This window comes from Hyla sarda, chromosome 3, assembly GCF_029499605.1.
Source record: "Hyla sarda isolate aHylSar1 chromosome 3, aHylSar1.hap1, whole genome shotgun sequence".
NCBI classification, from domain to species: Eukaryota; Metazoa; Chordata; class Amphibia; order Anura; family Hylidae; genus Hyla; species Hyla sarda.
Window position 1 is genome coordinate 316,210,708 of NC_079191.1, and position 25,471 is coordinate 316,236,178.

The window sequence follows — 25,471 nt, forward strand, 5'->3', positions numbered from 1 at the left end:
CTGATGAGGTACTGGGGCGCTCCTCCTCTCGGTGTCCAAAAATGAGGGCCTTTATAACAATTTCTTGAAACTTAAGAAATGTCCCTGTCCCACCTGCATTACGTGATAGCACGAATGCATTGTACAGTGCCATTTGCACAATGTGCACCACAAGCTTTTTGTACCAGGCCTTCGTTTTTCTCATGGCACTGAACGGATTGAGGACTTGATCGGATAAGTCCACCCTTCCCATTTATTTGTTATAATCCAGAATACAATCTGGCTTGGAGATGGTGGAACTTGTGCCTCGTACAGGAACAGTGGTGGAGCCGCTGCCATGGATGGATGTCAATATAAGCACATCTCTTTTGACCCCCTGGGTCCCGACACAAGATGGCTGGCTATCAGTGATAGCCACCATCTTACCGGGCTGTGCTGTCAGCGGCTGCTGGTATGTACATGATGTACATGTACATCACAGGTCGGAAAAACCTTCCTGTCCATGATGTACATGTATGTCTTGGGTCGGGAAGGGGTTAAAAAAAAAAGTTTTCTATGTTTTATTTGTGTCTCCCTAGTGGCAGATTTTCCCCCATCTTTTGCACAGACTTTGGACTCCTGCTGGCCTGGCAGGAGTCCAAAATCAGATCACACACTGAACTGCTCTGGGCTGTGTGTAGCAGAGTGAGGGAGAAAGTTTTACCCAGTATGGCTTCAGATGATGTCACGCCTGCTGGGGAACGCCCCTTCCCAGTCTGTGAATCTGACTGAGACTGAGCAGAAAATACAGAGCAATATCAAGGTAGAAAACTAACAAATAAGAACAATAAAGGCAGGGGGTGGTTTATCATGATGTGGGCAATGACCTGGGAGGATTATAAAATTTAACAAGATCATGAGAGGTACTCTTAAAATGGTTAACATAATCAATATACCCCTAAATGAATAGTTCCTGGATTTAGTTTTAACAATGGGATTACTTCTGGTGTTATTCTGCAAGTTTAATGGGTACTCCGCCCCTATACCTGCTGCACCCAGCGTTCATTTAGAGTGTCGGGTGCAGCCCCGGAGGCTGGTGACATCACGGCCACTCACTCTCAATGCAAGTCTATGGGAGTGCCCCCTCCCCTCCCATAGACTTGCATGCAGGAGGCATGGCAGTGATGTCACGAGCGGGGAATGACCAGGGAAGAGCCTCCATTCCGCATTGCCAGTCATCCGTCACAGAGTAAACTTTGCTTTGTGCACCAGATGTCTGGGGTGCCGCACCCGAGATCACAGGGGCGGCAATGCGCACGTTTAAATAGATGATTGACGCTTTTTTGTCACATTTTATTACTCAAATTTATTTTTTATAAAAAGTGATTTTAAAAGTTTCATATATGCAAATCTGGTATCAATAAAAAGCACAGATCACATAAAAAAAATAATTGCCCCCATACCGCCCCATATATGGAAAAATTAAAGAGTTTTAGGTGGTCAAATAGGGCGATTTTAAACATACTGATTTTTTTACTACAAATCCCACTATTTCATTTTCCTCCCTCCTACACATCAGCCACCCCACCCATTGAAACATAAATGAGCTGCAGACCTGTGTTTTTCAATCAGGGTGCCTACAGCTGTTGCATTAGTTGCAGAGTGATCCCTCCACCCATTGAAGCAGACAGGCTCCCTGTCATCAGCTGACTAGTGAGTCAGGTCTCGACCGCATTGCAAGCTGGGAAAAATCTGAGACAACAGTAATTTTGTATGCCGGTAAAAATAAAAAGTGGGGTGAAAATCACAGAGGAATTGTGAGAAAACCATCACACACAGGTACAGACACTATATTAGGAACTACACTAACTTTACAGCCCCTGTAGCATAGTCTAATAAAAAAAAATCCTGAAATACCCCTTTAAGGGGTTAAGCTATATCCTGAAAACTGCTGAATTTTCATTTACTTTTGGGCCCCACCATATTGATAAAAATCTGATTATGGCATAAGTAAGGGTAGTTTTAAACAAGAGAAACAAACATTGGGGTACATTTCCTCAGTTTCATTTACTGGATACAAAGTTGTGTTTCCCAACCAGGCTGCCTCCAGGTGTTGCAAAACTACAACTCCCAGCATCCCCGGACAGCATTTGGCACCCTTTGGCTGTCCAGGCATTCTGGGAGTTGTAGTTTTGCAATGTCTGGAGGCTCCCTGGTTGAGAAACACTGTTCTGGGGGGTCAAAGCTATGACAATACCCCTAGATAAAGTCCACGAGTGGTGTCTAAGAACTTTTCTAGCAAATTTTGTGTTCTAAAAGCCATATGGCATATGGCGGTCCTTCCCTTATGAGCCCTGCCATGTGCACAGAAAGCAAATAATGGCCACATTTGGGGTATTTTATTTTTATTTATTTTTTTACTCCGAAGAACCTGCATAATAATTTGTGGTCCCTCCGATAACCCAAGCCAGGCACAACATGTTGGGCACTAAAATTGCATAATTCTAAACAAGTTGCATTGTTTCATTGTTTGCAATTAATCTGGAAAACTCTACTACATGCCTAGATATATGCCTTGAGGGTTTTAGCTTCTGAAATGGGCTTTTTGGTGGATTGCATTATACTGTTACTTCAGCTCTTCAAATGCAACATGGTGCTTGAAAAACATCCTAATAAAAATAAGGCCTTAAAATGTATAAAGGTTTCCTTAGTTTCAGAGGACTGTGTTTGGGTTGCATGGCACACTTGGACCACATATGGAATGTTTAAAAAAAAAATAGTAAATATTAAAAATTAAATTTCACCTCCATTTTTCATTAATTGCTGTGGAACACCTAAAGTGTTATCAACTTATGTGAATGCAGTTTTAATTAATGCAAGGGGTGCAGTTGTTAAAAAAGGGTCATTTATGGGGATTCTATTATATAGACCACTAAAAGTCACTTCAGAAGTGATTCGGATCCTAAAAAAAAAATAGGCTTTGGAAATTTTCTTGAAAAATTGCTGCTAAAGTGATAAAGCTTTATGCCAATATGAAGTAGACATATTGTAAATGGGAATCATTTCTACAATTTATGTGGTATGACAATCTTTCATACAAGTAGAGAATTTTGTAATTTTTCAGGGAATATTAGTGTTTTTTTCCACACAAAACCCCCCCCCCCCCACTGAATGTATCCACGACAATTTACCACTAACATAATGTACAATGGTTCATGAAAAAAGTTGTTCCAACGTTATTAGCATGTAAAGTGACTTTTGTCAAATTTGGATAATTGAAGATTTACATTGCTCATATCTTTTCTTTGTTATTATTTTAGGCCTCTCTTGGGAAACTCTGTATTTCTTTGGGTGGGAAGTTCTACTGATTTGCTGTTAGTAAATATAGCAAACAGTGAAGTTGAAGGCGTTTTACATTTTGAAGGTAAAAATCTATAATAAACAATGTCAACATAACATATTCATAGAAAAGTGAAATAGTTCATTTGGATTTCTTGCTATTCCTTTTATACCCAAAACACAAACATAAGATATTCTGTATGGCCTCATGTATTTTTCTTTAACAGACTTCTAGCCATCACAGTCCAGCTTCCTTTTTGTATTGTACTCTTAAAAAATGAATGGCGGAAGTGTAACAAAGACGCTTTCTCTTTTAGGATGCATTCACATTATGATTTTGCTATACGGTTGCAGTACATGTTTTCACCTCTGTTCCATGCTCCTGCTGGGGAAACGGGCAGCATATTGCGTTGCATTCCTTGGCCAGCCAGGCTCTACATAGAACAACCTAGAAATAGCCCGCTGAGAGCCATTAATGGACACTTGGTGCTGGCCTTTCAGGGCTTCCAACGGTGTATTTGAATATGAAGTGCTGAGTATGAAAAATACATCGGCGTGGAGCGATGCGACATGCCACCAGCTCCCCTGGATAATAAGTTATGATCACAGTGGGTCTCAGAAGTGAGACCCGATGCGATCAATCCCTCAGCCCCTCTACTACTACCCCCAACATGGAACAGACTATGTTCCATGATGGGGTAGTAGTATAACCACAACTGTAGTCAACACAACCACCCGCAGACTCCTTCAGCCGGGGGAACTACTACTCCCATCAAGGAAACAAGTCTGTTCCATGATGGAAGTAGTAGTAGTCCCGGCTGCGGGAGGCTGTGGTTGGCTGTCAAATGACTTTTTCACAGTTATAAAAACCGTGTGCGATCCCCCACTTACTAATTAAGCCTCCTTATAATGCACAGTTTTGCATACGGTTTGTCCATTTTTTGTTTCCTCTTTTGGGCAGAAAAAAAACTGATACAAAACCGTATTGTAAAATTGTCATGCAAATTTTGCCTTATACATGTTTCAGAAATCTGCCATGTTTTAGAAAGTGACAGTTTGTATACTATATATGCTAAGCAGTTGAGGAACAACTGTCATATTGTGGCTCAGTATGCTGCAGAGACTAAACTTTCAGTTTAAAAATATATGGGGAGATTTATCAAAACCTGTGCTGAGGAAAAGTTGCTGAGTTGCCCAGAACAACCAATCAGATCACTTCTTTTATTTTTCAGATGCTTTTTTTTTAAAGAAATTAAAGAAGCGATCTTTCTCTAACATAAAGACCCTCCAGCTGGACATTTAGTAGACCACATTAGCTAGTGAATGTCCCAAGAACCCTATATTCCCGTTGTGTGTTAAGGATTTGAATCCTGTCCGTGATTTTTATATAGGAGCCTATTTTGCAGCCCCTTACATTGCATAGTATACTTGTTATGTTTCAAAGGGCACTGAACTCCTTTTCATAACATTACCCAGACTTGGGGATTGTCTGTAAAAGAAAAAGCATGGGAGGGTCTGGGACTTTTATTTTCAGACAGCCATCTTTTTGTAGTATATTTTTTAGTTTACTTGCAGTTTTCCTACTGTTTCTTTATACTTTTTATTGGGTTAGTTGGCTTCTGGGCATCCAGGGATTCTGATCCACGAATGTTCTTTTTGAGATGTTGTAAATGTTCACCTCCATCTCTTGGTTTGGAACAGTTACAATTTTATCTGAAGCCCTGGCTGCAGACAATGGACTTTTTTTGTGTATTGGGGGGAAAGCTGTCCTTTCTGAGGTATGTGGATTAATCTATAGGTTTTTGATCCAGGGCTGTCTGTGTATTTTATTGTTTTGATTTTGGATTAATTTTCCTCTTTTTGTGTTATGAAGTAAACCTGCAACTCAGCAGAACTGCCATGGGCAGCAAATTGGCACTGCACTTAGCCAACCTCTTCATGGCAAATAAATTCAGTACCACTTTATCTCTGTCATATTATCTTTAGATGCCAACATCAAAATCGTTTATAGAAAATATTAATTACAGGGGTGTCAGTTAAATATATGATATTGATATTGACTAAACCACCTTCCTAGGCATTCTTAACTTATTTTTTTTTTCTTTTAAAGACTATCCCAACCTCAGCATTCAGTTAGCTGGATCAGTCTCTATTTCTAGTAAATCTGGAGAAAATGTAAGTTACCTAATGGTAAATTTTTTCCTTTAATAAGAATGACTTTGTTAGCAAGTGGATGTAGAGCACTTTAAGAGTATGTTCACACGTAAGTGCATACACTGCGGATTTCACACAAAAATCCAATGTGGATACTGAGGATTTTAATACAGATTTTATGATGTAGATTTTGTGTTATGTCCAGTGAATGAAAGGATGAAGTAAATATTAAAACTCACTGATTACATTCTGCAGATTTTACCTTGCGTGAAATCCACAGCATACAGGCTACGTTTGAACATACCCTTAGGATGTGTTTGATTATGGTTCCTATACATTAGACTAAGGTTGTTTAACCCCTTCACGACCACGGACGTAAATGTACGTCCTGGCTTGGCGGGACTTCCCGCACCAGGACGTACATTTATGTCCTGTGTATGACCGTGAGCATCGGAACGGTGCTCGCGTCATTCACGGCAGGTTCTGGCTGCTAGCAGCAGCCTGGGACCCGCCCGTAATGGCCGACATCCGCGATCGCGCAGATGCCCGCCATTAACCCCTCAGATGCCGTGATCAATACAGATCACGGCATCTGCGGCATTGCGGTACTTTGATTGGATGATAGGATCGCCCGCAGCGCTGCCGCGGCGATCCGATCATCCAGCATGGAGGCCGGAGGTCCCCTCACCTGGCTCTGGCCGTCTCCCGGGGTCTTCTGCTCTGGTCTGAGATCGAGCAAACCAGAGCAGAAGATCACCGATAATACTGAGCAGTGCTATGTCCTATACATAGCACTGCACAGTATTAGCAATCAAAGGATTGCTATAGATAGTCCCCTATGGGGACATAAAAAGTGTAAAAATAAATAAAAGTTGACAAATGTAAAAATAAAAAGTAAAAAAAAAGTGAAAAATCCCCTCCCCAATAAAAATGAAAATTGTCCGTTTTTCCCATTTTACCCCCAAAAAGTGTAAAATATATATTTTTAATAAACATATTTGGTATCGCCGCATGCGTAAATGTCCGAACTATCAAAATATAATGTTAATGATCCCGTACGGTGAATGGCGTAAACGTAAAAAATAAAAAAGTCCAAAAATGCTGCTTTTTTGTCACATTTTATATAAAAAAAAATTAATAAAAAATGATCTAAAAGTTTTATATATGCAAATGTGGTATCTAAAAAATGAGCCCTCATAAAAAATGAGCTCTCCTACTGCCCTATATACGGAAAAATGAAAAAGTTATAGGTGGTCAAAATAGGGCGATTTTAGATGACTGATTTTGTACAAACATTTTTAGATTTTTTTTTTTAAGCGGTACAAAAGTATCTAGCCATGGGTATCATTTTAATCGTATTGACCCACAGAATAAAGAACACATGTCATGTTTACCATAAATTGTACAGTGTGAAAACGAACCCCTCCAGAATGTACAAAATTTTGGTTTTCATTTAAATTTCCTCCCTTAAAATTTTTTTTGGGGGGTTCGCTGTACATTTTATGGTAAAATGAGAGGTTTCATTACAAAGTACAATTGGACACGCAAAAAACAAGCCCTTATATGGGTCTGTAAATGGAAATATAAAAGAGTTATGGATTTTAGAAGGAGAGGAAAACGAAAAGTAAAAATTAAATTGGCCTGGTCCTTAAGGTGAAAATGGGCCTGGTCATTAAGGCGTTAAAGTTGAATTTCAACCAAAATTTACCAACAAACCATCAATTGGCTGACCGATGATTGTCCGATGATGACTGCAATTGTCTGAAAAAATCAGCTGTGGTTAAAATTTTTCATTCACAAATCTTTTGAGAGAGATTATTCTCAGAATATTCTAGATTTCACTAATCATGTGTGGCCAGTCTGAACAACTATAAAAGCCAATATGGACTAAAATGGGTTTCAACCTACTCCCTTTAAAGGGGTACTCCGGCGCTAAGACATCTTATTCCCTATTCAAAGGATAGGGGATAAAATGCCTGATCGTGGGGGTCCCGCTGCTGGGGACCCCCGTGATCTTGCACGCAGCACCCTGTTATAATCAGTCCCTGGAGCGTGTTCGCTCCGGGTCTGATTACTGGCAATCACGGGGGCCGACCCTGTGTGCCGTCACGCTCCGCCCCCTCAATGCAAGCCCATGGGAGGGGGCGTGACAGCTGTCATGCCCCCTCCCATGGGCTTGCATTGAGGGTTCGCCAGTAATCAGACCCGGAGCGAACATGCTCAGGGGACTGATTATAGCAGGGTGCTGCATGCAAGATGACGGGGGTCCCCAGCGGCGGAACCCCCGCGATCAGGCATCTTATCCCCTATCCTTTGGATAGGGGATAAGATGTCTTAGCACCAGAGTACCACTTTAATGTTTATTGCCACCTTTGGGGACTGTAAATGTAGAGGATTATGTGTTTTTGTAACTTCAAGTCTTAAGTGTTTGTATTTAAATATTTCATTTTTGTGCAGGATATTTGTTTAATTGCATCAATGTTTGGATGCAAAATATCGTTGCTGACATTTGACACTCAAGCCTTCTTGCAACTTCAGAACCACGAACTGCAGAATATTGGACCAGGAACAAATTTGTCCATCGTTTCTAGGTAATAGTATTTTTAAGACAACCTACATTTGTTTTGGATTGTCCTGGATGTAAATTCTACAATATTTTTTTAATTACATTTAGCCCATTACGTTGACATTACTATCAGACTGCAAGTGACATTCCAAGCCTGAAAATATCATAGTTCTGCACAATTTACAAATGCTTTTTGTTTATTACTGTTTTCTCAAAAGACAATATTGTCACAAAGATGTTCATGTTGAGCACTAATTCTAATGCATCTGATGAAACCTCAAACCATAGGTAGGTAGTACAGCAAATGCAAGATGGACATACAAATGACAGCATATTTTCCAGTATTCCACACATTCCATTTTGTTTATTTTGTTCCTTTGTATTTGCTCTGATATAGTTTGATATAAAAAAAAAAACAAATCAAAAAAACTATAGATTGCTATTGATTTCACGTTGGTCTAAACCAGGGGGCAGAGTGTTTGGAAACCACCAGCGTACCATGTGTCCTGGTTCTTACCAGCGATGGGCGGCATTCTTTGAGCCATGTGTCTGCTATATTTCCTGGTCTTCCTGCTCTGGTGTGTTTCTTACTGCAGTTTCCGCTCAGGCCACTAGGGGCTGCACACGAGCACTGGCTGAGTTTTATAGAGCCATTGTGCACTCCCTAATGAATCCTCCTCCAATCCAATCGTGCACTCCATGTATAATTCTGCCACACCTTCTTATCCAGACCTGTCTCTCCTGTTAATGAACTTGGACTCATTACTATGTTTCCTGCCAGCTTGCAGCTTGTTTCAGCCAGCCTGCACCTTTATCCATCTTGCCTAGCTGTTCTCTCAGCATCTACATAGCTAATATACACCTTTTAAGCTCTGCTGCGTCTGACGCTATATTTAGTGTCAGTTTGCCCCATTCTGCATGCCTGGCCGGCTACCACATGTGACACAGTGACTACACCCATGGGGCGTTACACAGAGTTCTAGGGATTGCGAGTTCTTCACCATCTTCCAGGAGATATGGACCTTCCCTTAGAATTGGCTGACATCAGAATGAAAGGGTACACTGATTTGAGGTACCAAAGCAGAAGTTGTAAAATGTAGTCATGTTCATTCTTTTGCCTGGTCCTGAATCTTGCATTTGTGCTTCAGAATTTACCACTGCTGAAATTCCCTGTGTAAATGGTGCAGCAGAATCCCATTGAAAACAATGAGACTCTGCTGCAGGCGGAATTTTATCAGAGTTAATTCAGCAGTGTGGACTGCCCCTACAAGCCAAAATCAGCAAGTGCAAACACAACAAGAGACAGAAGGCCAAGAAGAGTCCTGGAGCTGAATGGAAGCCTGGCATGGAAAAGATCATGAGCAGAGCAGCAGGGGCAATTACAGGTGAACATTGTAGAGGGGACACTGGTAATGGCATGACAGTAGCCCATAATAGCTCCCCCATATCCTTATACTCCCCTTCTTAGGCTTGTAAGAGAACCTTCATTAAGATTTTTGGAGAAGGGAGGAAGCATGGCTGTTTTTTCTCAGGCACCATGGATCTGTTATCAGGACCAGATTCAGCAGGAACTGATGGGAAGGAGGAGGCTGGAGGTGCTTCTTTTCTCCGTTCTTCTTAAATCAAGCTGTGGCACACTGCTAAATGTGAAGGAAATAAACATGAGAGACACCTGACCAGCACACTTACTTTTTATGAGCTTACTATCCCCTCTCCACTTGGGATGTGGTTTGCTGCCCCCCCACTGATTCCCAAAATGAAGTAAAAATGCAGACCCAAATGAAAAGAGCATATTCCACCACTATATTCATCCTCTATAGCCCTTCCGAATGTGTGGATAGATGATAACTTGGCCATATAATGAAACCCATTTTTTTTGTTTGTTTATGCTTTCAACTAGATTTTGGACTGTGTGTTTGAATTTGCCAGGCCATGTGAATAAAAAAGCCTTCCCAAACTCTTGCCACATAGTTAGAAACATACAATTGTCTAAAATATCTTTGTATGCTGAAGTGTTAACTTGCTTTTCACTGGAGATAAGGGACCTAACCCAAACACGGAAAAAAAGATATAGTGAAGTGTTTTGTCATTCCAGAGAGTGAAATGGAAAGTACTGATGTCACTCTTATGTGTGTGCTGCAACAGAGAGGAAATATTTAAACCTTGTGCAGAGAAACAGCGAAAGAGTTGCCCATAGAAACCTATCAGATTTCTTTTTTAAAGGCAACTGAAAAATGAAATCTCTAATTTGATTGGTTGCTATGGGCAATTGCTTCACTGTTGCTCTGCACAAGGTTTGATAAATCTCATGCCATGTGAGTCAGCTCTTGGCTGCCCCACTCTTTAGGTTTATGTGAAATGCCACTTCATGTTGAACTATTGTTACACCTAGATGCTTCTAATTCAAAAGCACTAATGTTTTTCTTGGACAGATCCGTACCTCCCAACTTTTGCTAAGAGCAAAGAGGGAAAAGCCACACCCCTAACCACACTCACAGCCACACCCCTAACCACACTCACAGCCACACCCCTAACCACGCCCTAACCACGACTGCAGCTTCAGAATGGGAATACCTCTTTAGGGTCTATTCACACGTACAGTATTCTGTGCAGGATTTGAAGCTGTATTCAGTCATTTACTTTACATTGAAATCTGTAGCAGAAAATCCTGTGTATCAAATCTGTGCAGAATACTGTACGTGTGAATAGACCACTAACAGGAATAATGTTTTCAGTCTGTCACCTAACTACAACCCCCATCATTACCACTACAGACCATATAAGAGATTACATACAGTTATATCAGGTGACTGACTACAGCCCACATCATTACCATACAGACCATATAAGTGATTACATACAGGTATATCAGGTGACTGACAATAACCCCCATCATTACCACTATAGACCATTTAAGTGATTACATACAGTTATATCAGGTGACGTCTTCTCTGATCGGAGTCGGTCACTTTTCCTTTTTCTTCTCCAGCTCATACCACCATGATGATTTCTTCTAGTTACGACTAGGGATGTCCCGATACCATTTTTTTAAGACCAAGTATGAGTACCGATACTTTTTTTTAATAGGAAAAAGGGATGTTTATTTTTTTTAGTTTTTATTAGAAGGGCTTTCTTATATTTAACCTGTTGGGGATGGAGGGCGTACAGATATGTCCTCGCGTCCTGGTACTTAAGGACGGAGGGCGTACCGGTACGCCCTCTGTATTTCCGATCACCACCGCTCGCCAGGCATTGATCGGACCGGGATGTAGCTGTGTGCCACCTCCTCCTATCCTCTGCCATTGGTCGCTCGGGGGGGAGTTAAACTTCATTTCCCCCGCTCTGCCCACCGATCGAAGTCCGGGCGGAGCGGGGGGAATGGCCGGCTTACCAGAGCAGCGACGTCGGCCGTACGGACATCGATCGGCAGTGGCAGAGACATCGTGCGGCGGCAGGAGCAGTGTGGCCGGAAAGTGCGGCGGTGGAGGAGGCTGCAGTGAAGATCGCTGGTAAGTGATCTTCACTGTGGCCTTCTAAATGTTGCAAAACTACAACTCCCAGCATGCCCAGAAAGCCACAAGCTGTCTGGGCATGCTGGGTGTTGTAGTTTTGTAACATGTGGAGGGCCACAGTTTGGAGACCACTGTGTAGTGTTCTCCAAACTGTGGTGCTCCAGATGTTGCTAAACTAAAACTTTCAGCATGCACTGACTGTCCAGGCATACTGGGAGTTGTAGTTCTGCAACATCAGAAGGGCCAGATATTGCACAACTACACTGCCCAGCATCCCTGACTGTCTGGGCATGCTGGGAGTTGTAGTCTTGCAACATCTGAAGTGGCACAGTTTGGAGACCAGTATATGTGGTCTCCAAACTGTAGCCCTCCAGATGTTGCAAGACTACAATTCCCAGCATGCCCAGACAGTCAGGGATGCTGGGCAGTGTAGTTGTGCAATAGCTGGCCCTTCTGATGTTACAGAACTATAACTCCCAGCATGCCTAGACAGTCTGGGCATGCTTGGAGTTGTAGTTTTGCAACATCTGGAGGGCTACAGTTTGGTGACCACTACTTAGCAGTCTCCAAACTGTTCTTCCCCAGTTGTTGCATAACTACAACTCCTAGCATGCCTTTTGGCTGTCAGCGCATGCTGGGAGTTGTAGTTTTTCAACAGCTTTAGGCACACTGGTTGGGAAACACTGAGCTAGAGTCTGTTTCCTAACTCATTGATTTCAACCCGTGTGCCTCCAGCTGTTGCAAAACTACAACTCCCAGAATGCACTGACAGACCGTACATGCTGGGAGTTGTAGTTTTGCAACAGCTGGAGGCACACGGGTTTGAATCACTGAGCTAGAGTCTGTTTCCTAACTCAGTGGTTCCACAACAGTGTGCCTACGTTGCAAAACTACAACTCCCAGCATGTACGGTTTGTCAGTGCATTCTGGGAGTTTTAGTTTTGCAACAGCTGAAGGTTTGGGGCGCTCCCCTCCCCATGTGAATCTACAGGGTACATTCACACAGGCGGGGGTTTCCAGTGGGTTTCCTTCTACAAAAATTTTCTGCCGCTGCTCAAACTCACAGCGGAAAACTCACTGTGAACCACCGCTCGTGTGAATGTACCCTAAAAACACTACACTAACACAAAATAAAAAGTAAAACACTACTTATACACCCCCTTACATGTCCCCCCCCCCCCCCCAAATAAAAATGAAAACTGTCTCTTATGGCAGTGTTTCCTAAACTGAGCCTTCAGCTGCTGCAAAACAACAACTCCCAGTATTGCTGGACAGCCATTGACTCTCCTGGGAGTTTTGCAACAGCTGGAGGCACCCTGTTTGGGAAACACTGGCGTAGGGTTTTGGTGGAGAAAAGCCCCATCCTTGTATCCGGGTTTGCCCTTATTGCAAATCCCTAATTTAGGCCTCAAATATGCATGGCGCTCTCTCACTTCGTACCGCTGTCGTATTTCATGGCAACAGTTTAGGGCCACATATGGGATATCTCTGTACTCTTACCTCCTGCGGTCATCTTCCTCCTTGAACGTCCTCTTCCTTTCTCTTCCTCTGTTCTCCGGCATCTGATGACGTCACTCGTGCGCCAGAGCTGCCGGAGCGCAGAGGAAGAGCTCGGCCCGGCCTCTTGTGTTTCCTTGATTGACAGGGTGAGGAGCCAATGGCTCTTCACCCTGTCAAACTTTGCACCAAGCTCCACATTTAAAGGGGCACTCCAATGCTTAGGGTGATGTTGCGGCATTTTGTTTATCATATTTCTAGGTTATGTTTCCCGGAGTTTGTGTACTGCCTTTGTAATTGTTTATGGGTAACATTGCCTTTAGTATATGTCGGAAGTTCGGTAGTTTAATGGTGATGCGTTTGCTGGCAACCACAGGTTTTCTTACTTCCGTGGCCATATTGTGTCCGTGACATGTCTTTTGCAGGTGTAGCCGTTGTTCATGTGCACCTTTTTTTAAAATGTTTTGGTTCAAGCCCCCTGTTGAATATTCATGTTTTGTTAACGCGCTCCTCCTTTCCCTGATTCTCGTATAGTCCCATCAATGTGTTCATTGGATGTGTATTGTCCAATAAGCAGGATACGCCGACGCATGTGCACTTCACCAAGTTTGTATGCGCCGTGATTATTTTCTGCGCATGTGCATCTACGTCACCACGCGTCTATATTGACATTTGGGACCCTGTTTGCGCAGGTGCATTATGCAGGTTTGCTCTATGCTTCCCAGTGCTTGGAGGGTGTATTAGCGGAGCCAGATGTTTCTTCATATGTGTGCCTCCTCTTGGTCCATAATTCTATGACGAGCACTAGCAAGTTAGCGTAAACAGGCTTGAGGACAAATGAAACGCTCAGAAAACCAGCCAATGGGCCGTATAAGAGGCAGAACACCACACGCAAATAAGGAGCACAGAGTATGAATCGTTCATAAGTAAGGATGGATCATAGCTGACAAGACAAGACCACATAGGTGGGATAAAAGCGCAACAGGGACGGACAAGTTCCACGCAAGGCAGCCGCGGGTGCACCTGGGAAATGTAGTCCTCACACCGCAAAAGACAAGAAACAAGGCAAAATCTACAGCAAACTAGGCAGATGAAAATACAGCAAGCGAGGAAAGCACAGGACTTGGTCACAGAGGAGCAAACGCAACACGCCAAACAGAGAATGGAGAGGTAAAAAGGAATATAGAACCGGAGTACCCCTTTAACTGTAGATGCCTCATAAAAGGCGATGATAAGAAGAATGAAAGGATGCACTCACCCAGGAAATACTTTTATTCAGAAGCCGGTACAACACATAGGCAGGTAGACGCAGAGGAGCGACCTCGCAGCGACAAGCTTTTTCCTGCGCACTAGGCGCACTTTGTCGGGCTGCCAATCTGCGCCGCCGCTCACAGGTGCGTATTAAATAGACAATCACGGGGTTACCATGGGCATGTCTAAACAAATACAAACGACAGTGCAGACCAAAGTAAAAGCCAATCACAGGAACGGACTGAGATCATTCCGTTCATTCAGACCGGCTGGTCCCTGAGCTTCCAACCTGAGTATCCAGCGTGCTTAGCACTGGAGCAACATTTTATGCCCTTATCCTCCATTTTTCGGACACTCCACTCTTTCAAGCCCAGCTAACTTTAAAACTGTTCCATCGCCACCATGAGATTCGTTTATGTGGGAAATCCGTCTGGGAGCACCCTTTCCAGTCTGAATGGATCTGAGATGCTCCCTGACTCTATATAAAACGACTTCTGATAGTTTTGCCCACATAGACGAATCCACAGAGACAGAATAAAATATACATTAGAAATGAAGTTCTGCAAGTAATAAATTGCTTTACTACTTGAAAATATTCATCGACAGAAATGTTTCTACTTGCCAAATTCAAAGTCAAACGGAGCAATGCTTACATGCAAAATTCCCCTTCGGAAGGCTGCTTGCCAACCAGTTTCTATTACTATCACTTACAGTATCAGCACTCTGTTTTGCATTTATTCTAAAAATGTCTCCTAAAGTGGTGCTTTTTCAAAACGTGATTAAAGGTGGGCTGGTGGCTACTCTTCCTAATATGGGGTCTCTCTGCAGCATGTACCAATTACGTCTAACCACAGCATTGATTGTCTCATTCATGTTGCTATTGGCGAAGGCAAAAGTAAAGCGCTGTTGTTCAGAATGTATGATCTCTTTCTTGTTCTCAACAAGGTTGATCTATCCACTTTTTCTGCTCTCTCAAAACAATGACTCATCAGGTCCCTGGGATACCCACAATGTGAAAACCTATCCTTCAGTTCTTCAGCCTGCATGTAATAATTATTCATGTCACTATTGATCCGCCTAAGACGCAAAAATTGGCTCTAGGGAATACCCCTACGGACATGTAACGGATGTAAGCTGTTAGAGTGAAGGATGGAATATTTCGCAATCGGTTTCCTATATCCAGACGTAACTAGTCTATCTTGCTGGATTTGGATTTTTACATCCAGAAAATCGATTTAATGGTCCCCGAAGGAGGAAGTGAAGAACATGTTCATACCATTGGACGTGTTGAGATACTCAACGAATTTATAGAACAGATCTTCACCTCCCTCCCAGACGACCAGAATATCGTCCACATAGCGTAATAAAAGTTTGATATTACTGCAAAAGGGATTTTTGTTAGTGAAAACGAACCTCCTCTCAAAGATAGAGAGGAACAGGTTTGCAAACGTGCACGAGACTGGAGTCCCCATGGCTGTTCCTCCTATCTGTTTGTTACCCCCTATCTCTATAAGTAAATGTGTTGTTATTAAGGATCAGCCATAGGGACTCACAGATAAACTCATTCAAACCTGCAGAATTCTCTGTATGGGAGAGGAAATCTTTGATTGCCTGTACACCCGCATCATGTGGGATGCTGGTGTAAAGGCTCTCAACATCTATGGAGGCTAGATGAAAACCAGGCTGGGGTTTAGCTGGAGTAAATGTACGGCATTTTTTCATGGTGTGCGACTTTTTTGCAACAGTCGCACATTATAAATCTCTGATCACTGCAATTCAATTTTCAAAACTTGCTTACATAAGCTAAAATCAGAAACCTTGCTCTTCTTGCTCGGCAGGCAAAAAGTTGCACAGAAAAATGCGTAGTCGCATATGCAAGATTTGAGAGGCAATTATTAGCATGATAAATGTCCCCCATTGAGCTCTTCAGTTAAACCCACACTGCGACCAATGTTTCTCTATAGAGATTATGTGATTGTTTTCAATGGGTATGACTGAAATGCCTGGTCTCATCAGTAAGGAGGGGTATCTACATACTTTTTGCCCTATAGTGTATATGAAAAAGTTAACCTTTACAATCTTTTACACACCATTTTCTTGTATTACCTATGGAACTAAAGAGCCAAGAACCACTGCTCTTATCACACAGCTGTTTTTAAAATCCCCTTGCCTGGCCAGTGTTGTGACTCTTTTACTTACTATTTTATCTCAGAAGTTAAAATTCAGTCTTATTGTTTTTATTTTTTATATAGTGATCCTCTGTCATTGACATCTTGTTTACGATGTGAACTTCCTAAGACGAAGGACAAACAAAAAGCAAATGGTATGTAAGAACAGGAAGAGTGCATTTGTTTCCTACATATAAGTTCTTTAGAAGTATACACTTATTCCCATCTTCACTGTAAATTTTGTGGTAAAATATATATGGCTTGTCAAAAAAGAATATGGCTTGTCAAAAATGCCAACGTTCCACTAGCAGAAACAAAATAAAAGTATTAAAACCTTACAATGGAAATTGTGTATTCTTCTCTAATATATCACGTAAGTTGCAGTTTTCTTAGAAAGCTTTGTAAACTGTACCTGAAAGAAATATGATTAATGCTTTTATTGTTCACAAAAACGAACCAAAGATGGCATATTCAATGTAATGCTGCTAAAATGCAACATCTAATGTAAATGACCTTGTTTTGGGAGTTAGTGGGCTCATGAAACACTGAGTGGATTAGCACTCATTTAGCCAACCTATTACAAGGTTCAACCAACATGTGGGACGGGCCACAGGAGCAATCACTTGGCCCTTTGCTGCCCTCTTTGCGGCCGACGAGTGAAATTTTTTTGCCAGGTCACAATGGAGATCAAGGTCAGATTTCTGGCCGTATTACACAGGGTGATATCACCCTGAAACCCTTAGGTTGACATATCCTGTGCAACATTGCCTAATATATTGCCAGTGATAATATAATGATATTATGATGAATTTCTACTGTGTTCACTTGTCTTTTATGTCTTACAAATAACACATTCTAACAGATTTATCAATGTCCTTTATTTGTAAGTGTTTCTCTTTTATTAGTCTGTGAAATGTGTCATGCTAAATGACTTTAACAAAGACATTCATTGACTATGCCATGTTTTCACTTTATAGATCATTTAGCAAGTATGAAATAAAATCACTTTGCCTTCTAGAAGAGATTAGGATAGAAAGTATGAAAAGCAAGTCTTTGAATAGTCTTAGCAGCGTGTGTTGGACATGAAATGTTCCAAAAGTTTTGGCACTATTTACATTGAAAGACTTTAACAGCCACACACAGTTTATTTCATAACTCTTGTGGGACTGCAGCTTCTGCATGAGCATGAGCTTTCCCATGTAAATAAAGGCATTATAAACTGGTGTCTGTTTCAAAATGTTGGCACCCCTGAAATTTTTCAAGATAATGAAGTATTTCTCACAGAAAATGATTGCAGTAACACATGTTTTGCTATACACATGTTTATTCCCCTTGTGTGTATTGGAACTAAACCAAAAAAGGGAGGAAAAAAAGCAAATTGGACATACTGTCAAACTCCAAAAATGGGCTGGACAAAATTATTGGCACCCTTTCAAAATTGTGGATATATAAGATTGTTTCAAGCATGTGATTCTCCTTTAAACTCACCTTGGGCAAGTAACAGGTGTGGCAATATAGAAATCACACCTAAAAGAATATAAAAAGGAGAGAAGTTCACTTAGTCTTTGCATTGTGTGTCTGTGTTTGCCACACTAAGCATGGGCAACAGAAAGAGGAGAAGAGAACTGTCTGAGGACTTGAGAACCAAAATTGTGGAAAAATATCAGCAATCTCAAGGTTACAAGTCCATCTCCAGAGATTTGCCCTTGTCCACAGAGCGCAACATTATCAAGAAGTTGGCAACCCATGGCACTGTAGCTAATCTCCCTGTGCGTGGACGGAAGAGAAAAATTGATGAAATGTGTCAACGCTGGATAGTTGGGATGGTGGATAAGCAGCCCCAAACAAGTTTCAAAGATATTGAAGCTGTCCTGCAGGCTCAGGGAGCATCAGTTTCAGCACGAACTATCCTTCAACATTTTAATGAAATGGAAAACTGGCAGGAGACCCAGGAGGACCCCACTGCTGACACAGAGACATAAAAAAGCAAGACTAAATTTTGCCAAAATGAACTTGAGTAAGCCAAAATCTTTCTGGGAAAATGTCTTGTGGACAGATGAGACCAAGATAGAGCTTTTTGGTAAAGCATATCATTCTACTGTTTACCGAAAACAGAATGAGGCCTACAAAGAAAGGAACACAGTACCTACAGTGAAATATGGTGGAGGTCCAATGATGTTTTGAGGTTGTTTTGCTGCCTCTGGCACTGGGTGCCTTGAATGTGTGCAAGGCATCATGAAATCTGAGGATTACCAACAGATTTTGGGTCGCACTGTACAGCCCAGTGTCAGAAAGCTGGGTTTGCGTCCAAGATCTTGGGTCTTCTAGCAGGACAAAGAACCCAAATACGTCAAAAAGCACCCAGAAATGGATAGCAACAAAGCGCTGGAGAGTTCTGAAGTGGCCAGCAATGAGTCCAGATCTAAATCTCATTGAACATCTGTGGAGAGATCTTAAAATTGCTGATGGGAAAAGGCGCCCTTCCAATAAGAGAGACCTGGAGCAGTTTGCAAAGTAAGAGGGGTCCAACATTCCGGCTGAGAGGTGTAAGAAGCTTATTGATGGTTATAGGAAGCGACTGATTTCAGTTATTTTTTTTCCAAAGGGTGTGCAACCAAATATTAAGTTAAGGGTGCCAATAATTTTGTCCAGCCCATTTTTGGAGTTTGGTGCGACATTATGTCCAATTAGCTTTTTTTTCCTCCCTTTTTTTTTTTTATTTCGTTCCAATACACACACAGGGAATAAACATGTGTATAGCAAAATGTGTTACTGCAATCCTTTTCTGTGAGAAATACTTTCAGGGGTGCCAACATTTATGGCCATGACTGTACATGAGCTTTGAATATTAGATCATATTCAGATTTTTAGCCTTGAAAAGATTAAATTTTTTCTTAAATGATGCTGGCTGCATTTCTGTAACTAAAATTTGTGCAAGTATCCATAAGTTTCCTTTTGTGGATTTTGTGGTTGTATGTAAATATGATATTATTCTCATTTTAATATACTTATATGCCATGAACACTTTATTTATTTAGTCATTTTATTATATACGTGCTCAACTTGAGGTTAATAAAAGTAGAAGATGTGGTATACCACCTTGAGATAAGACTTGGGAAGAGTGGAGGAAATGCTGCTTAGTGCCGCCTAAGAACAAATGAGGAGAGGGACACAGGGTAAAGATAGATTGAAGGTGATAGAAGAGGGCAATTTGGGTCTTCCATTGATCCTTTATTCTCAGATGGGCAAGAGAGGGATCTATTAACTCTATGGCTAGCAGTTTTGGTGTGATATAGGGGGAGATTTATCAAAACCTGTGCAGAGGAAAACTTGCCCAGTTGCCCATAGCAACCAATCAGATTGCTTCTTTCATTTTTCACAGGCCTTCATAAAAATGAAAGCAGCAAGATGATTGGTTGCTATGGGCAACTGGGCAAGTTTTCCTCTGCACAGGTTTTGATAAATCTCCCCCATAGTGTCTAGTGTATTTTTCCAATAAATGATGGGCTGAGACTTGTATGTTTAAAGGGGTACTCCACTGGAAAACATAATTTTTTTTAATCAACTGATACCAGAAAGTTAAACAGATTTGTAAGTATTTTTAAATGCTTCTTTTTAAAAATCGTAATCCTTCCAGTACTTATCAGCTGCTGTATACTACAGAGGAAGTTATTTTCTTTTTGGATTGCTTTTCTGTCTGACCACAGTGCTCTCTGCTGACATCTCTGTGCATGTCAGGAACTGTCCAGAGTAGGAGCAAATCTCCATAGCAAGCCTATCCTGCTCTGGACAGTTCCTGACATGGACAGAGGTGTCAGCAGAGAGCACTGTGGTCAGACAGAAAAGCAATCCAAAAAGAAAAGAACTTCCTGTGGAGCAAACAGCATCTGATAAGTACTGGAAGGATAAAGATTTTTAAATAGAAGTCATTTACAAATCTGTTTAACTTTCTGGCACCGGTTGATTTAAAAAAAATAATGTTTTCCAGTGGAGTACCCCTTTAACCGTGTGGGATAGGAACATCCTGGATATACTTTTAGACTAAGTCTAAGGAGAGAATCACGAGCAGTATTTCATGTGCATGGTGAATAATATTGAGATAGACCACATGTTCTAGGAATGTTAGACTAGGTAGATGAGTGTTTAGCCTGTTTGCATATATTTTAAATTTAAATCATATTTTAAATTTAAATAATTTTATTTGCAAATATGAGGGTCTACTCCATGAACAAAATGCTATAAGTCTAGCTTTATAGAAGCTTTTGTCTACACACAGGATTGTGGTTGATGTGGTTTCCTAATATAAGTGAACTAATACTCCAGGCTACTCATTATGTTTTCCACATTTTGCGATCATGTATATGGCACGGTGCATGTTGCTCATGTGTGAAATCAGAAACAAAACAAGCTGTAAATGTAATCTATTCTTGAGTTGTGAGAAAAATAAGGTAGTCTGTATTTTATATCATGAAGATGACTAAAAAAGGATGGAATTTGGACCTTAAAAGAAGTTAGTTTAAGGCATTAACATCAAGCAAGTCAGTCACATTTCCACATAAAATGGAATGAGACATACAAATGAGCATGTCTTTAGCTCACACCATCTAACCACAAAAATGCAGCCCTAGATACCAAAACCTTTTACTCTTTAAATGAGTTGCAAGCCTGCCAGTGAAGTATGTATGCACAAAAGACCTTCCAAAATGATCAATGATCACACTTAATTAAAGTGAGACACTAGATCAACTGTGCTCTGCTGGAAAAACAATCTATTATCTGCCCACAGGACAATCCATGAATGCTTTTACGAGCATGGTTTGGAATTTGACAAAATGGCATTTATACCTCTTGCTATTATTTAAGTGCACTGAATTATGTACTAAGTGTCTTTCCAGGATACAACATTCATTGGGGTTTTAAATATGTGCAAGATAAGCATTTTTGCAAACCAGACTATTAAGATGACTTATTTATCGACCAGCCTTATGTGGAGTTTCTTAGCTTTTTGCATTGTACATTATTTGCTTCTGTCTCAAATTATTTTGTCTTTAAATCTGCACATTTTGGTTAAAATTTTCATTAGCCACTAACTTTGATGCTGCACTGCCTGGAGACATGAAGTGGTAATGGAAGAGCGATGTAGCAGCTCGAAATATAGTTAAGCCATGAACCCTTGGTGTTTTTTGTGAGTATTTTGGCACAGAATACTCATGAATTACCTGCCTAAATTTGCATATGGAATACTCTCAGGAAAACAGTGCAAAAAAGAGTGGAATTTGCATCGGTAAATCCAAGGTTATGCTTTGAATTTCCTATCTGTATTCTGATGCTATGTAAAGACATCATGAAATCTAGTTGATTTACCGTATTTGTTCATACTGTGTAATTGAATTGTAAATGAAAAGACTTTGATTTGTAGAGTGGTTAGCAAGTATCTTGACTAGAGCCAATGCAGAACTAGGTTGCTATGTTATTAGCAAAGTTAGCATCCATTACATCCACTCTAGATGCTTTCTGGGTAAGTAAAGGTTAATCATTGCATAATGAAAATGTATACAACTTTGTAATGCAATTCTTAATATTTGTGCTGAAAACATTTTAGCTGATATTCATTGGCAAATCAAATGTTTTGTCAGTAGCCAAAGTGTTAAAATTATATTTCTTTTCGTGGAAAGAAATGGAGTTGTCCAGAGCAGGATGTCAAGCAATACGATATTTATTCAGCGGTAACTGTGGGTGATGACAAGGTGACGCGTTTCAGCCGCACTCAGCAGCCTTAGTCATACTATATTTCTTTTACCTACAAAGATATTGGCTTTTTTGGATGTGGCAGACATTTTTTAACAGATATTGTCATGTAAAAAGCAGTTACAGGTTTTCTCTTGTTTGTTTTGGCAGCGTCACTGTAATATAGATGTCCTAATCACAGTATAGGTTATCAATAACTGATTGGGGGAGTCTAACTCCGTTCTCTCCTGATGCTATCTGTTCCCTTCACTGGTTACAAGGCATAATACTTCTATTGCCTTCTATTGTAGTTCAGTCCTATTCTCTAATTATTTATTTTATTTATATGTTGTATCTGTTCCTTGCAGGGCCACAAACCAAAGTAAAGGACCAACCACTTGTTTTTCACAACAAGATCAAGTCATCTGGTTACACCACAGCACCAAGGTAACTATACCACATATGTACACCATAATGAAATGTATTGCTGTCAGTCAAGAATATAAATAACTAACTGTTTGGGTATGTTCACATGGAAAAGAAATGCTGCAGATTTTCTGTCTGTATTTGTGGGTGGAAAATCTGCAGCATTTCTGCTGGAAAATCAGTAATACAAATCAACACCAAGGGCAGATTTTTGTGTGGATTTATTCAGATGAGACATGATTTTACATAGAAACTAAAAAAAATATAATGTTTCTGAAACATAAATTAACATGCTGTGGATCAGTTTAGACCACATACATTTTTACATGGGTTCTGTAAAGATTTCTTTTTACATGGGATGCTTTAAAATTTAATACAAAAATGAAATACATAAATTGGATGTACCCTAAAATGCCAAAGACAACTACATATTGCACAGCTACATAAAAAATTTGCTTATGGCTTTGGAAATCATAAAAAACACTTATGTCCTTAAAGCCAAAAATAGGCTTCATTCCTTAGAGGTTAAAGAGTTATTATTATTTAGAACAACTTTTGACATGTTTTTAAGACATGTCAAAAGTTGAGATCTCATAGTGTCTGAGTACTGAGAACCACTGCAATTGTGTGTTATACGCTATTATTATGCACGGCAGCAAATCCAACCTTTTCACTCTTGATAATTATGCAGGGTAAAGGAGAATGCCGGGTAGAAAGACGCGCACTTCACTTGGATGTAACTCGTGATTGCAGTGGGTCTCAGTAGTGAGACCCTCTGCAATCTTACATTTTTCCTTGTCTCTGCAACCTGTCAAAAGTTGCTCTGAATGACACTAACACTTTATTGTTCTGTGATTACACATTCTAACACAATGCACTATAGGGAAAACAGCTTGTGCAGAACTTAATAGAAAAATAATATATTTCCAGTTATATGTGTCTGCATACAAGGTAAAACAGCCAATAATGGCTTTTTTTCTGTTTGCAGACAATATTACTCAAAGCTGGTAGAAACATTTATACAGTTAATATTTTATATGTGCTATGACTGTACTAGAAAAACTGTATTTCGGAAATCACAAGGGAAATGTCTGGACTCAGGGAAAATTGTTTGAGCCACACGGAGTGTAATTCACTTCACACAGAAGATCAGGTCTGGTATGTGGATTACTCAGAGAAGACATACGTTTTACTGAATACAGTTATTTGGCTACTGTGGATTATGTCCTGTCTGTTAAGGTCCACTTACAAAATGCTACACAAGTTCATAAGTCCATAAATACCTCAGCATCACCTACGGTATATAGACAATATATACACTATTTCCGAAAGATTCACTGGTATATGTGTGTGAATATTGTCATTTATCAGTTATCTCCATTCAGTCTCTTTTATTTTTCAATGCACGGACATAGTCTGCCTGTCTTATATTGCTCTACATATACAGACTATATGAAGGAATGCTTGGATCCTTTACAGACTAAACATTTACTGTAATATTGCCAGTGACCTTGACCCTAACACAGACAGTAATTTGTCATGTAATCTAATAGGCGTCTGACTCTTTGGTTGAAATCGAGAAGTTCAGTGGAGGAAGACTGTGTTTAGTTTGGCAATGGGACAATAATAAGATGTTATTCTACACATTACCTCACTAGCTTAACTGGTTAATGACCAAGGACACATCCTTGTGCCGTTAACCGTGTATGGCGAGGGCTCCCGACTCGAGCCCGCGCCATACCGGCCGGCCCCCAGCTGATTCCTGTAGCTGAGGACTTGGGTTAATAGCCGACATGTGGCTATTAACCCTTTAGATTGCCACTGTCAAAGCTGACAGCGGCATCTAAAGCCACATTTAAACACTCCCTGGTGGTCCAGTGTGGTGGATCACTCCCCCACAGCGCGAAGGTTGGGGGGCGGGGGGCGATCCACTGCTGAGGTAGCCGGAAGGCTTAACTCTCCACTGCTGAGGTCCCGGCTCTCGGATTAATAAAGCCTGGCAGGTCCATGCTTTATCAATGGAGTGCAGAGCACACAGATCAATGGAGTTCTATGGAACTCTGTTGATCTGTATGAGGAATCTAATGATTCCTCCTTTAAAGTCCCCTAAGGAGGCTAATAAAGTGTAAAAAAAAAAAAAAAAGTTTAATAAAAGTAAAAAAAAACACACACATTAACCCCATTCTTATTAAAAGTTTAAATCACCACCCTTTTCCCAAATTCCATATAAAAAATATATAAATATATAAAAAATTAACATATGTGGTATCGCCGCGTGCATAAATATCCAAACTGTAAAAATGTAACATTAATGAAACTGCACGGTCAATGAAGTTTACGTAAAAAAAAAATTATAATATATCTCCAGTTATAAATGTCTGCATACAAGGTAAAACAGCCAATAATGGCTTTTTTTCTGCTTGCAGACAATATTACTCAAAGCTGGTAGAAACATGTATACAGTTAATAAAAATAAACATATGTGGTATCGCCGCGTGCATAAATATCCGAATTGTAAAAATATAACGTTAATTAAACTGCGTGGTCAATGGCGTATATGTAAAAAAAAAACGAATAAGTAAGAAAAAGTCCAAACTTGCGTATTTTTGGTCACTTTGTATTCCCTCAAATTTTTTATAAAAGCCGATCAAAAAGTCCCATCAAAACAAAAACGGTACCGATAAAAACTTCAGATCATGGTGCAAAAAATGAGCCCTCACACATCCCCGTACACGGAAAAATAAAAAAGTTATAGGGGTCAGAAGAGGTAATTTTTAAAGGGGTACTCCGGAGGAAAACTTTTTTTGAATGCTACAGAGAAAATTCTTTACTTTTTGAATTTCTTTTTTGTGTTGTCCACATTGCTCTCTGCT

The 25,471-nt window shown here is 40.5% G+C and overlaps 1 protein-coding gene across 7 annotated transcripts in view; it reads left to right on the top strand.

The window, feature by feature from the left end:
* WDR27 (WD repeat domain 27) overlaps positions 1-25,471 on the top strand; it is a 421,522-nt gene that overhangs the window by 70,457 nt on the left and 325,594 nt on the right. For all 7 annotated transcript variants that reach the window (XM_056567129.1, XM_056567126.1, XM_056567130.1 and 4 more), the window contains 5 exons: positions 3,279-3,382; positions 5,408-5,472; positions 7,909-8,042; positions 16,530-16,600; positions 22,541-22,619. In XM_056567129.1, the coding sequence (XP_056423104.1) occupies positions 3,279-3,382; positions 5,408-5,472; positions 7,909-8,042; positions 16,530-16,600; positions 22,541-22,619 (453 nt within the window). The remainder of the gene's footprint in view (positions 1-3,278; positions 3,383-5,407; positions 5,473-7,908; positions 8,043-16,529; positions 16,601-22,540; positions 22,620-25,471) is intronic.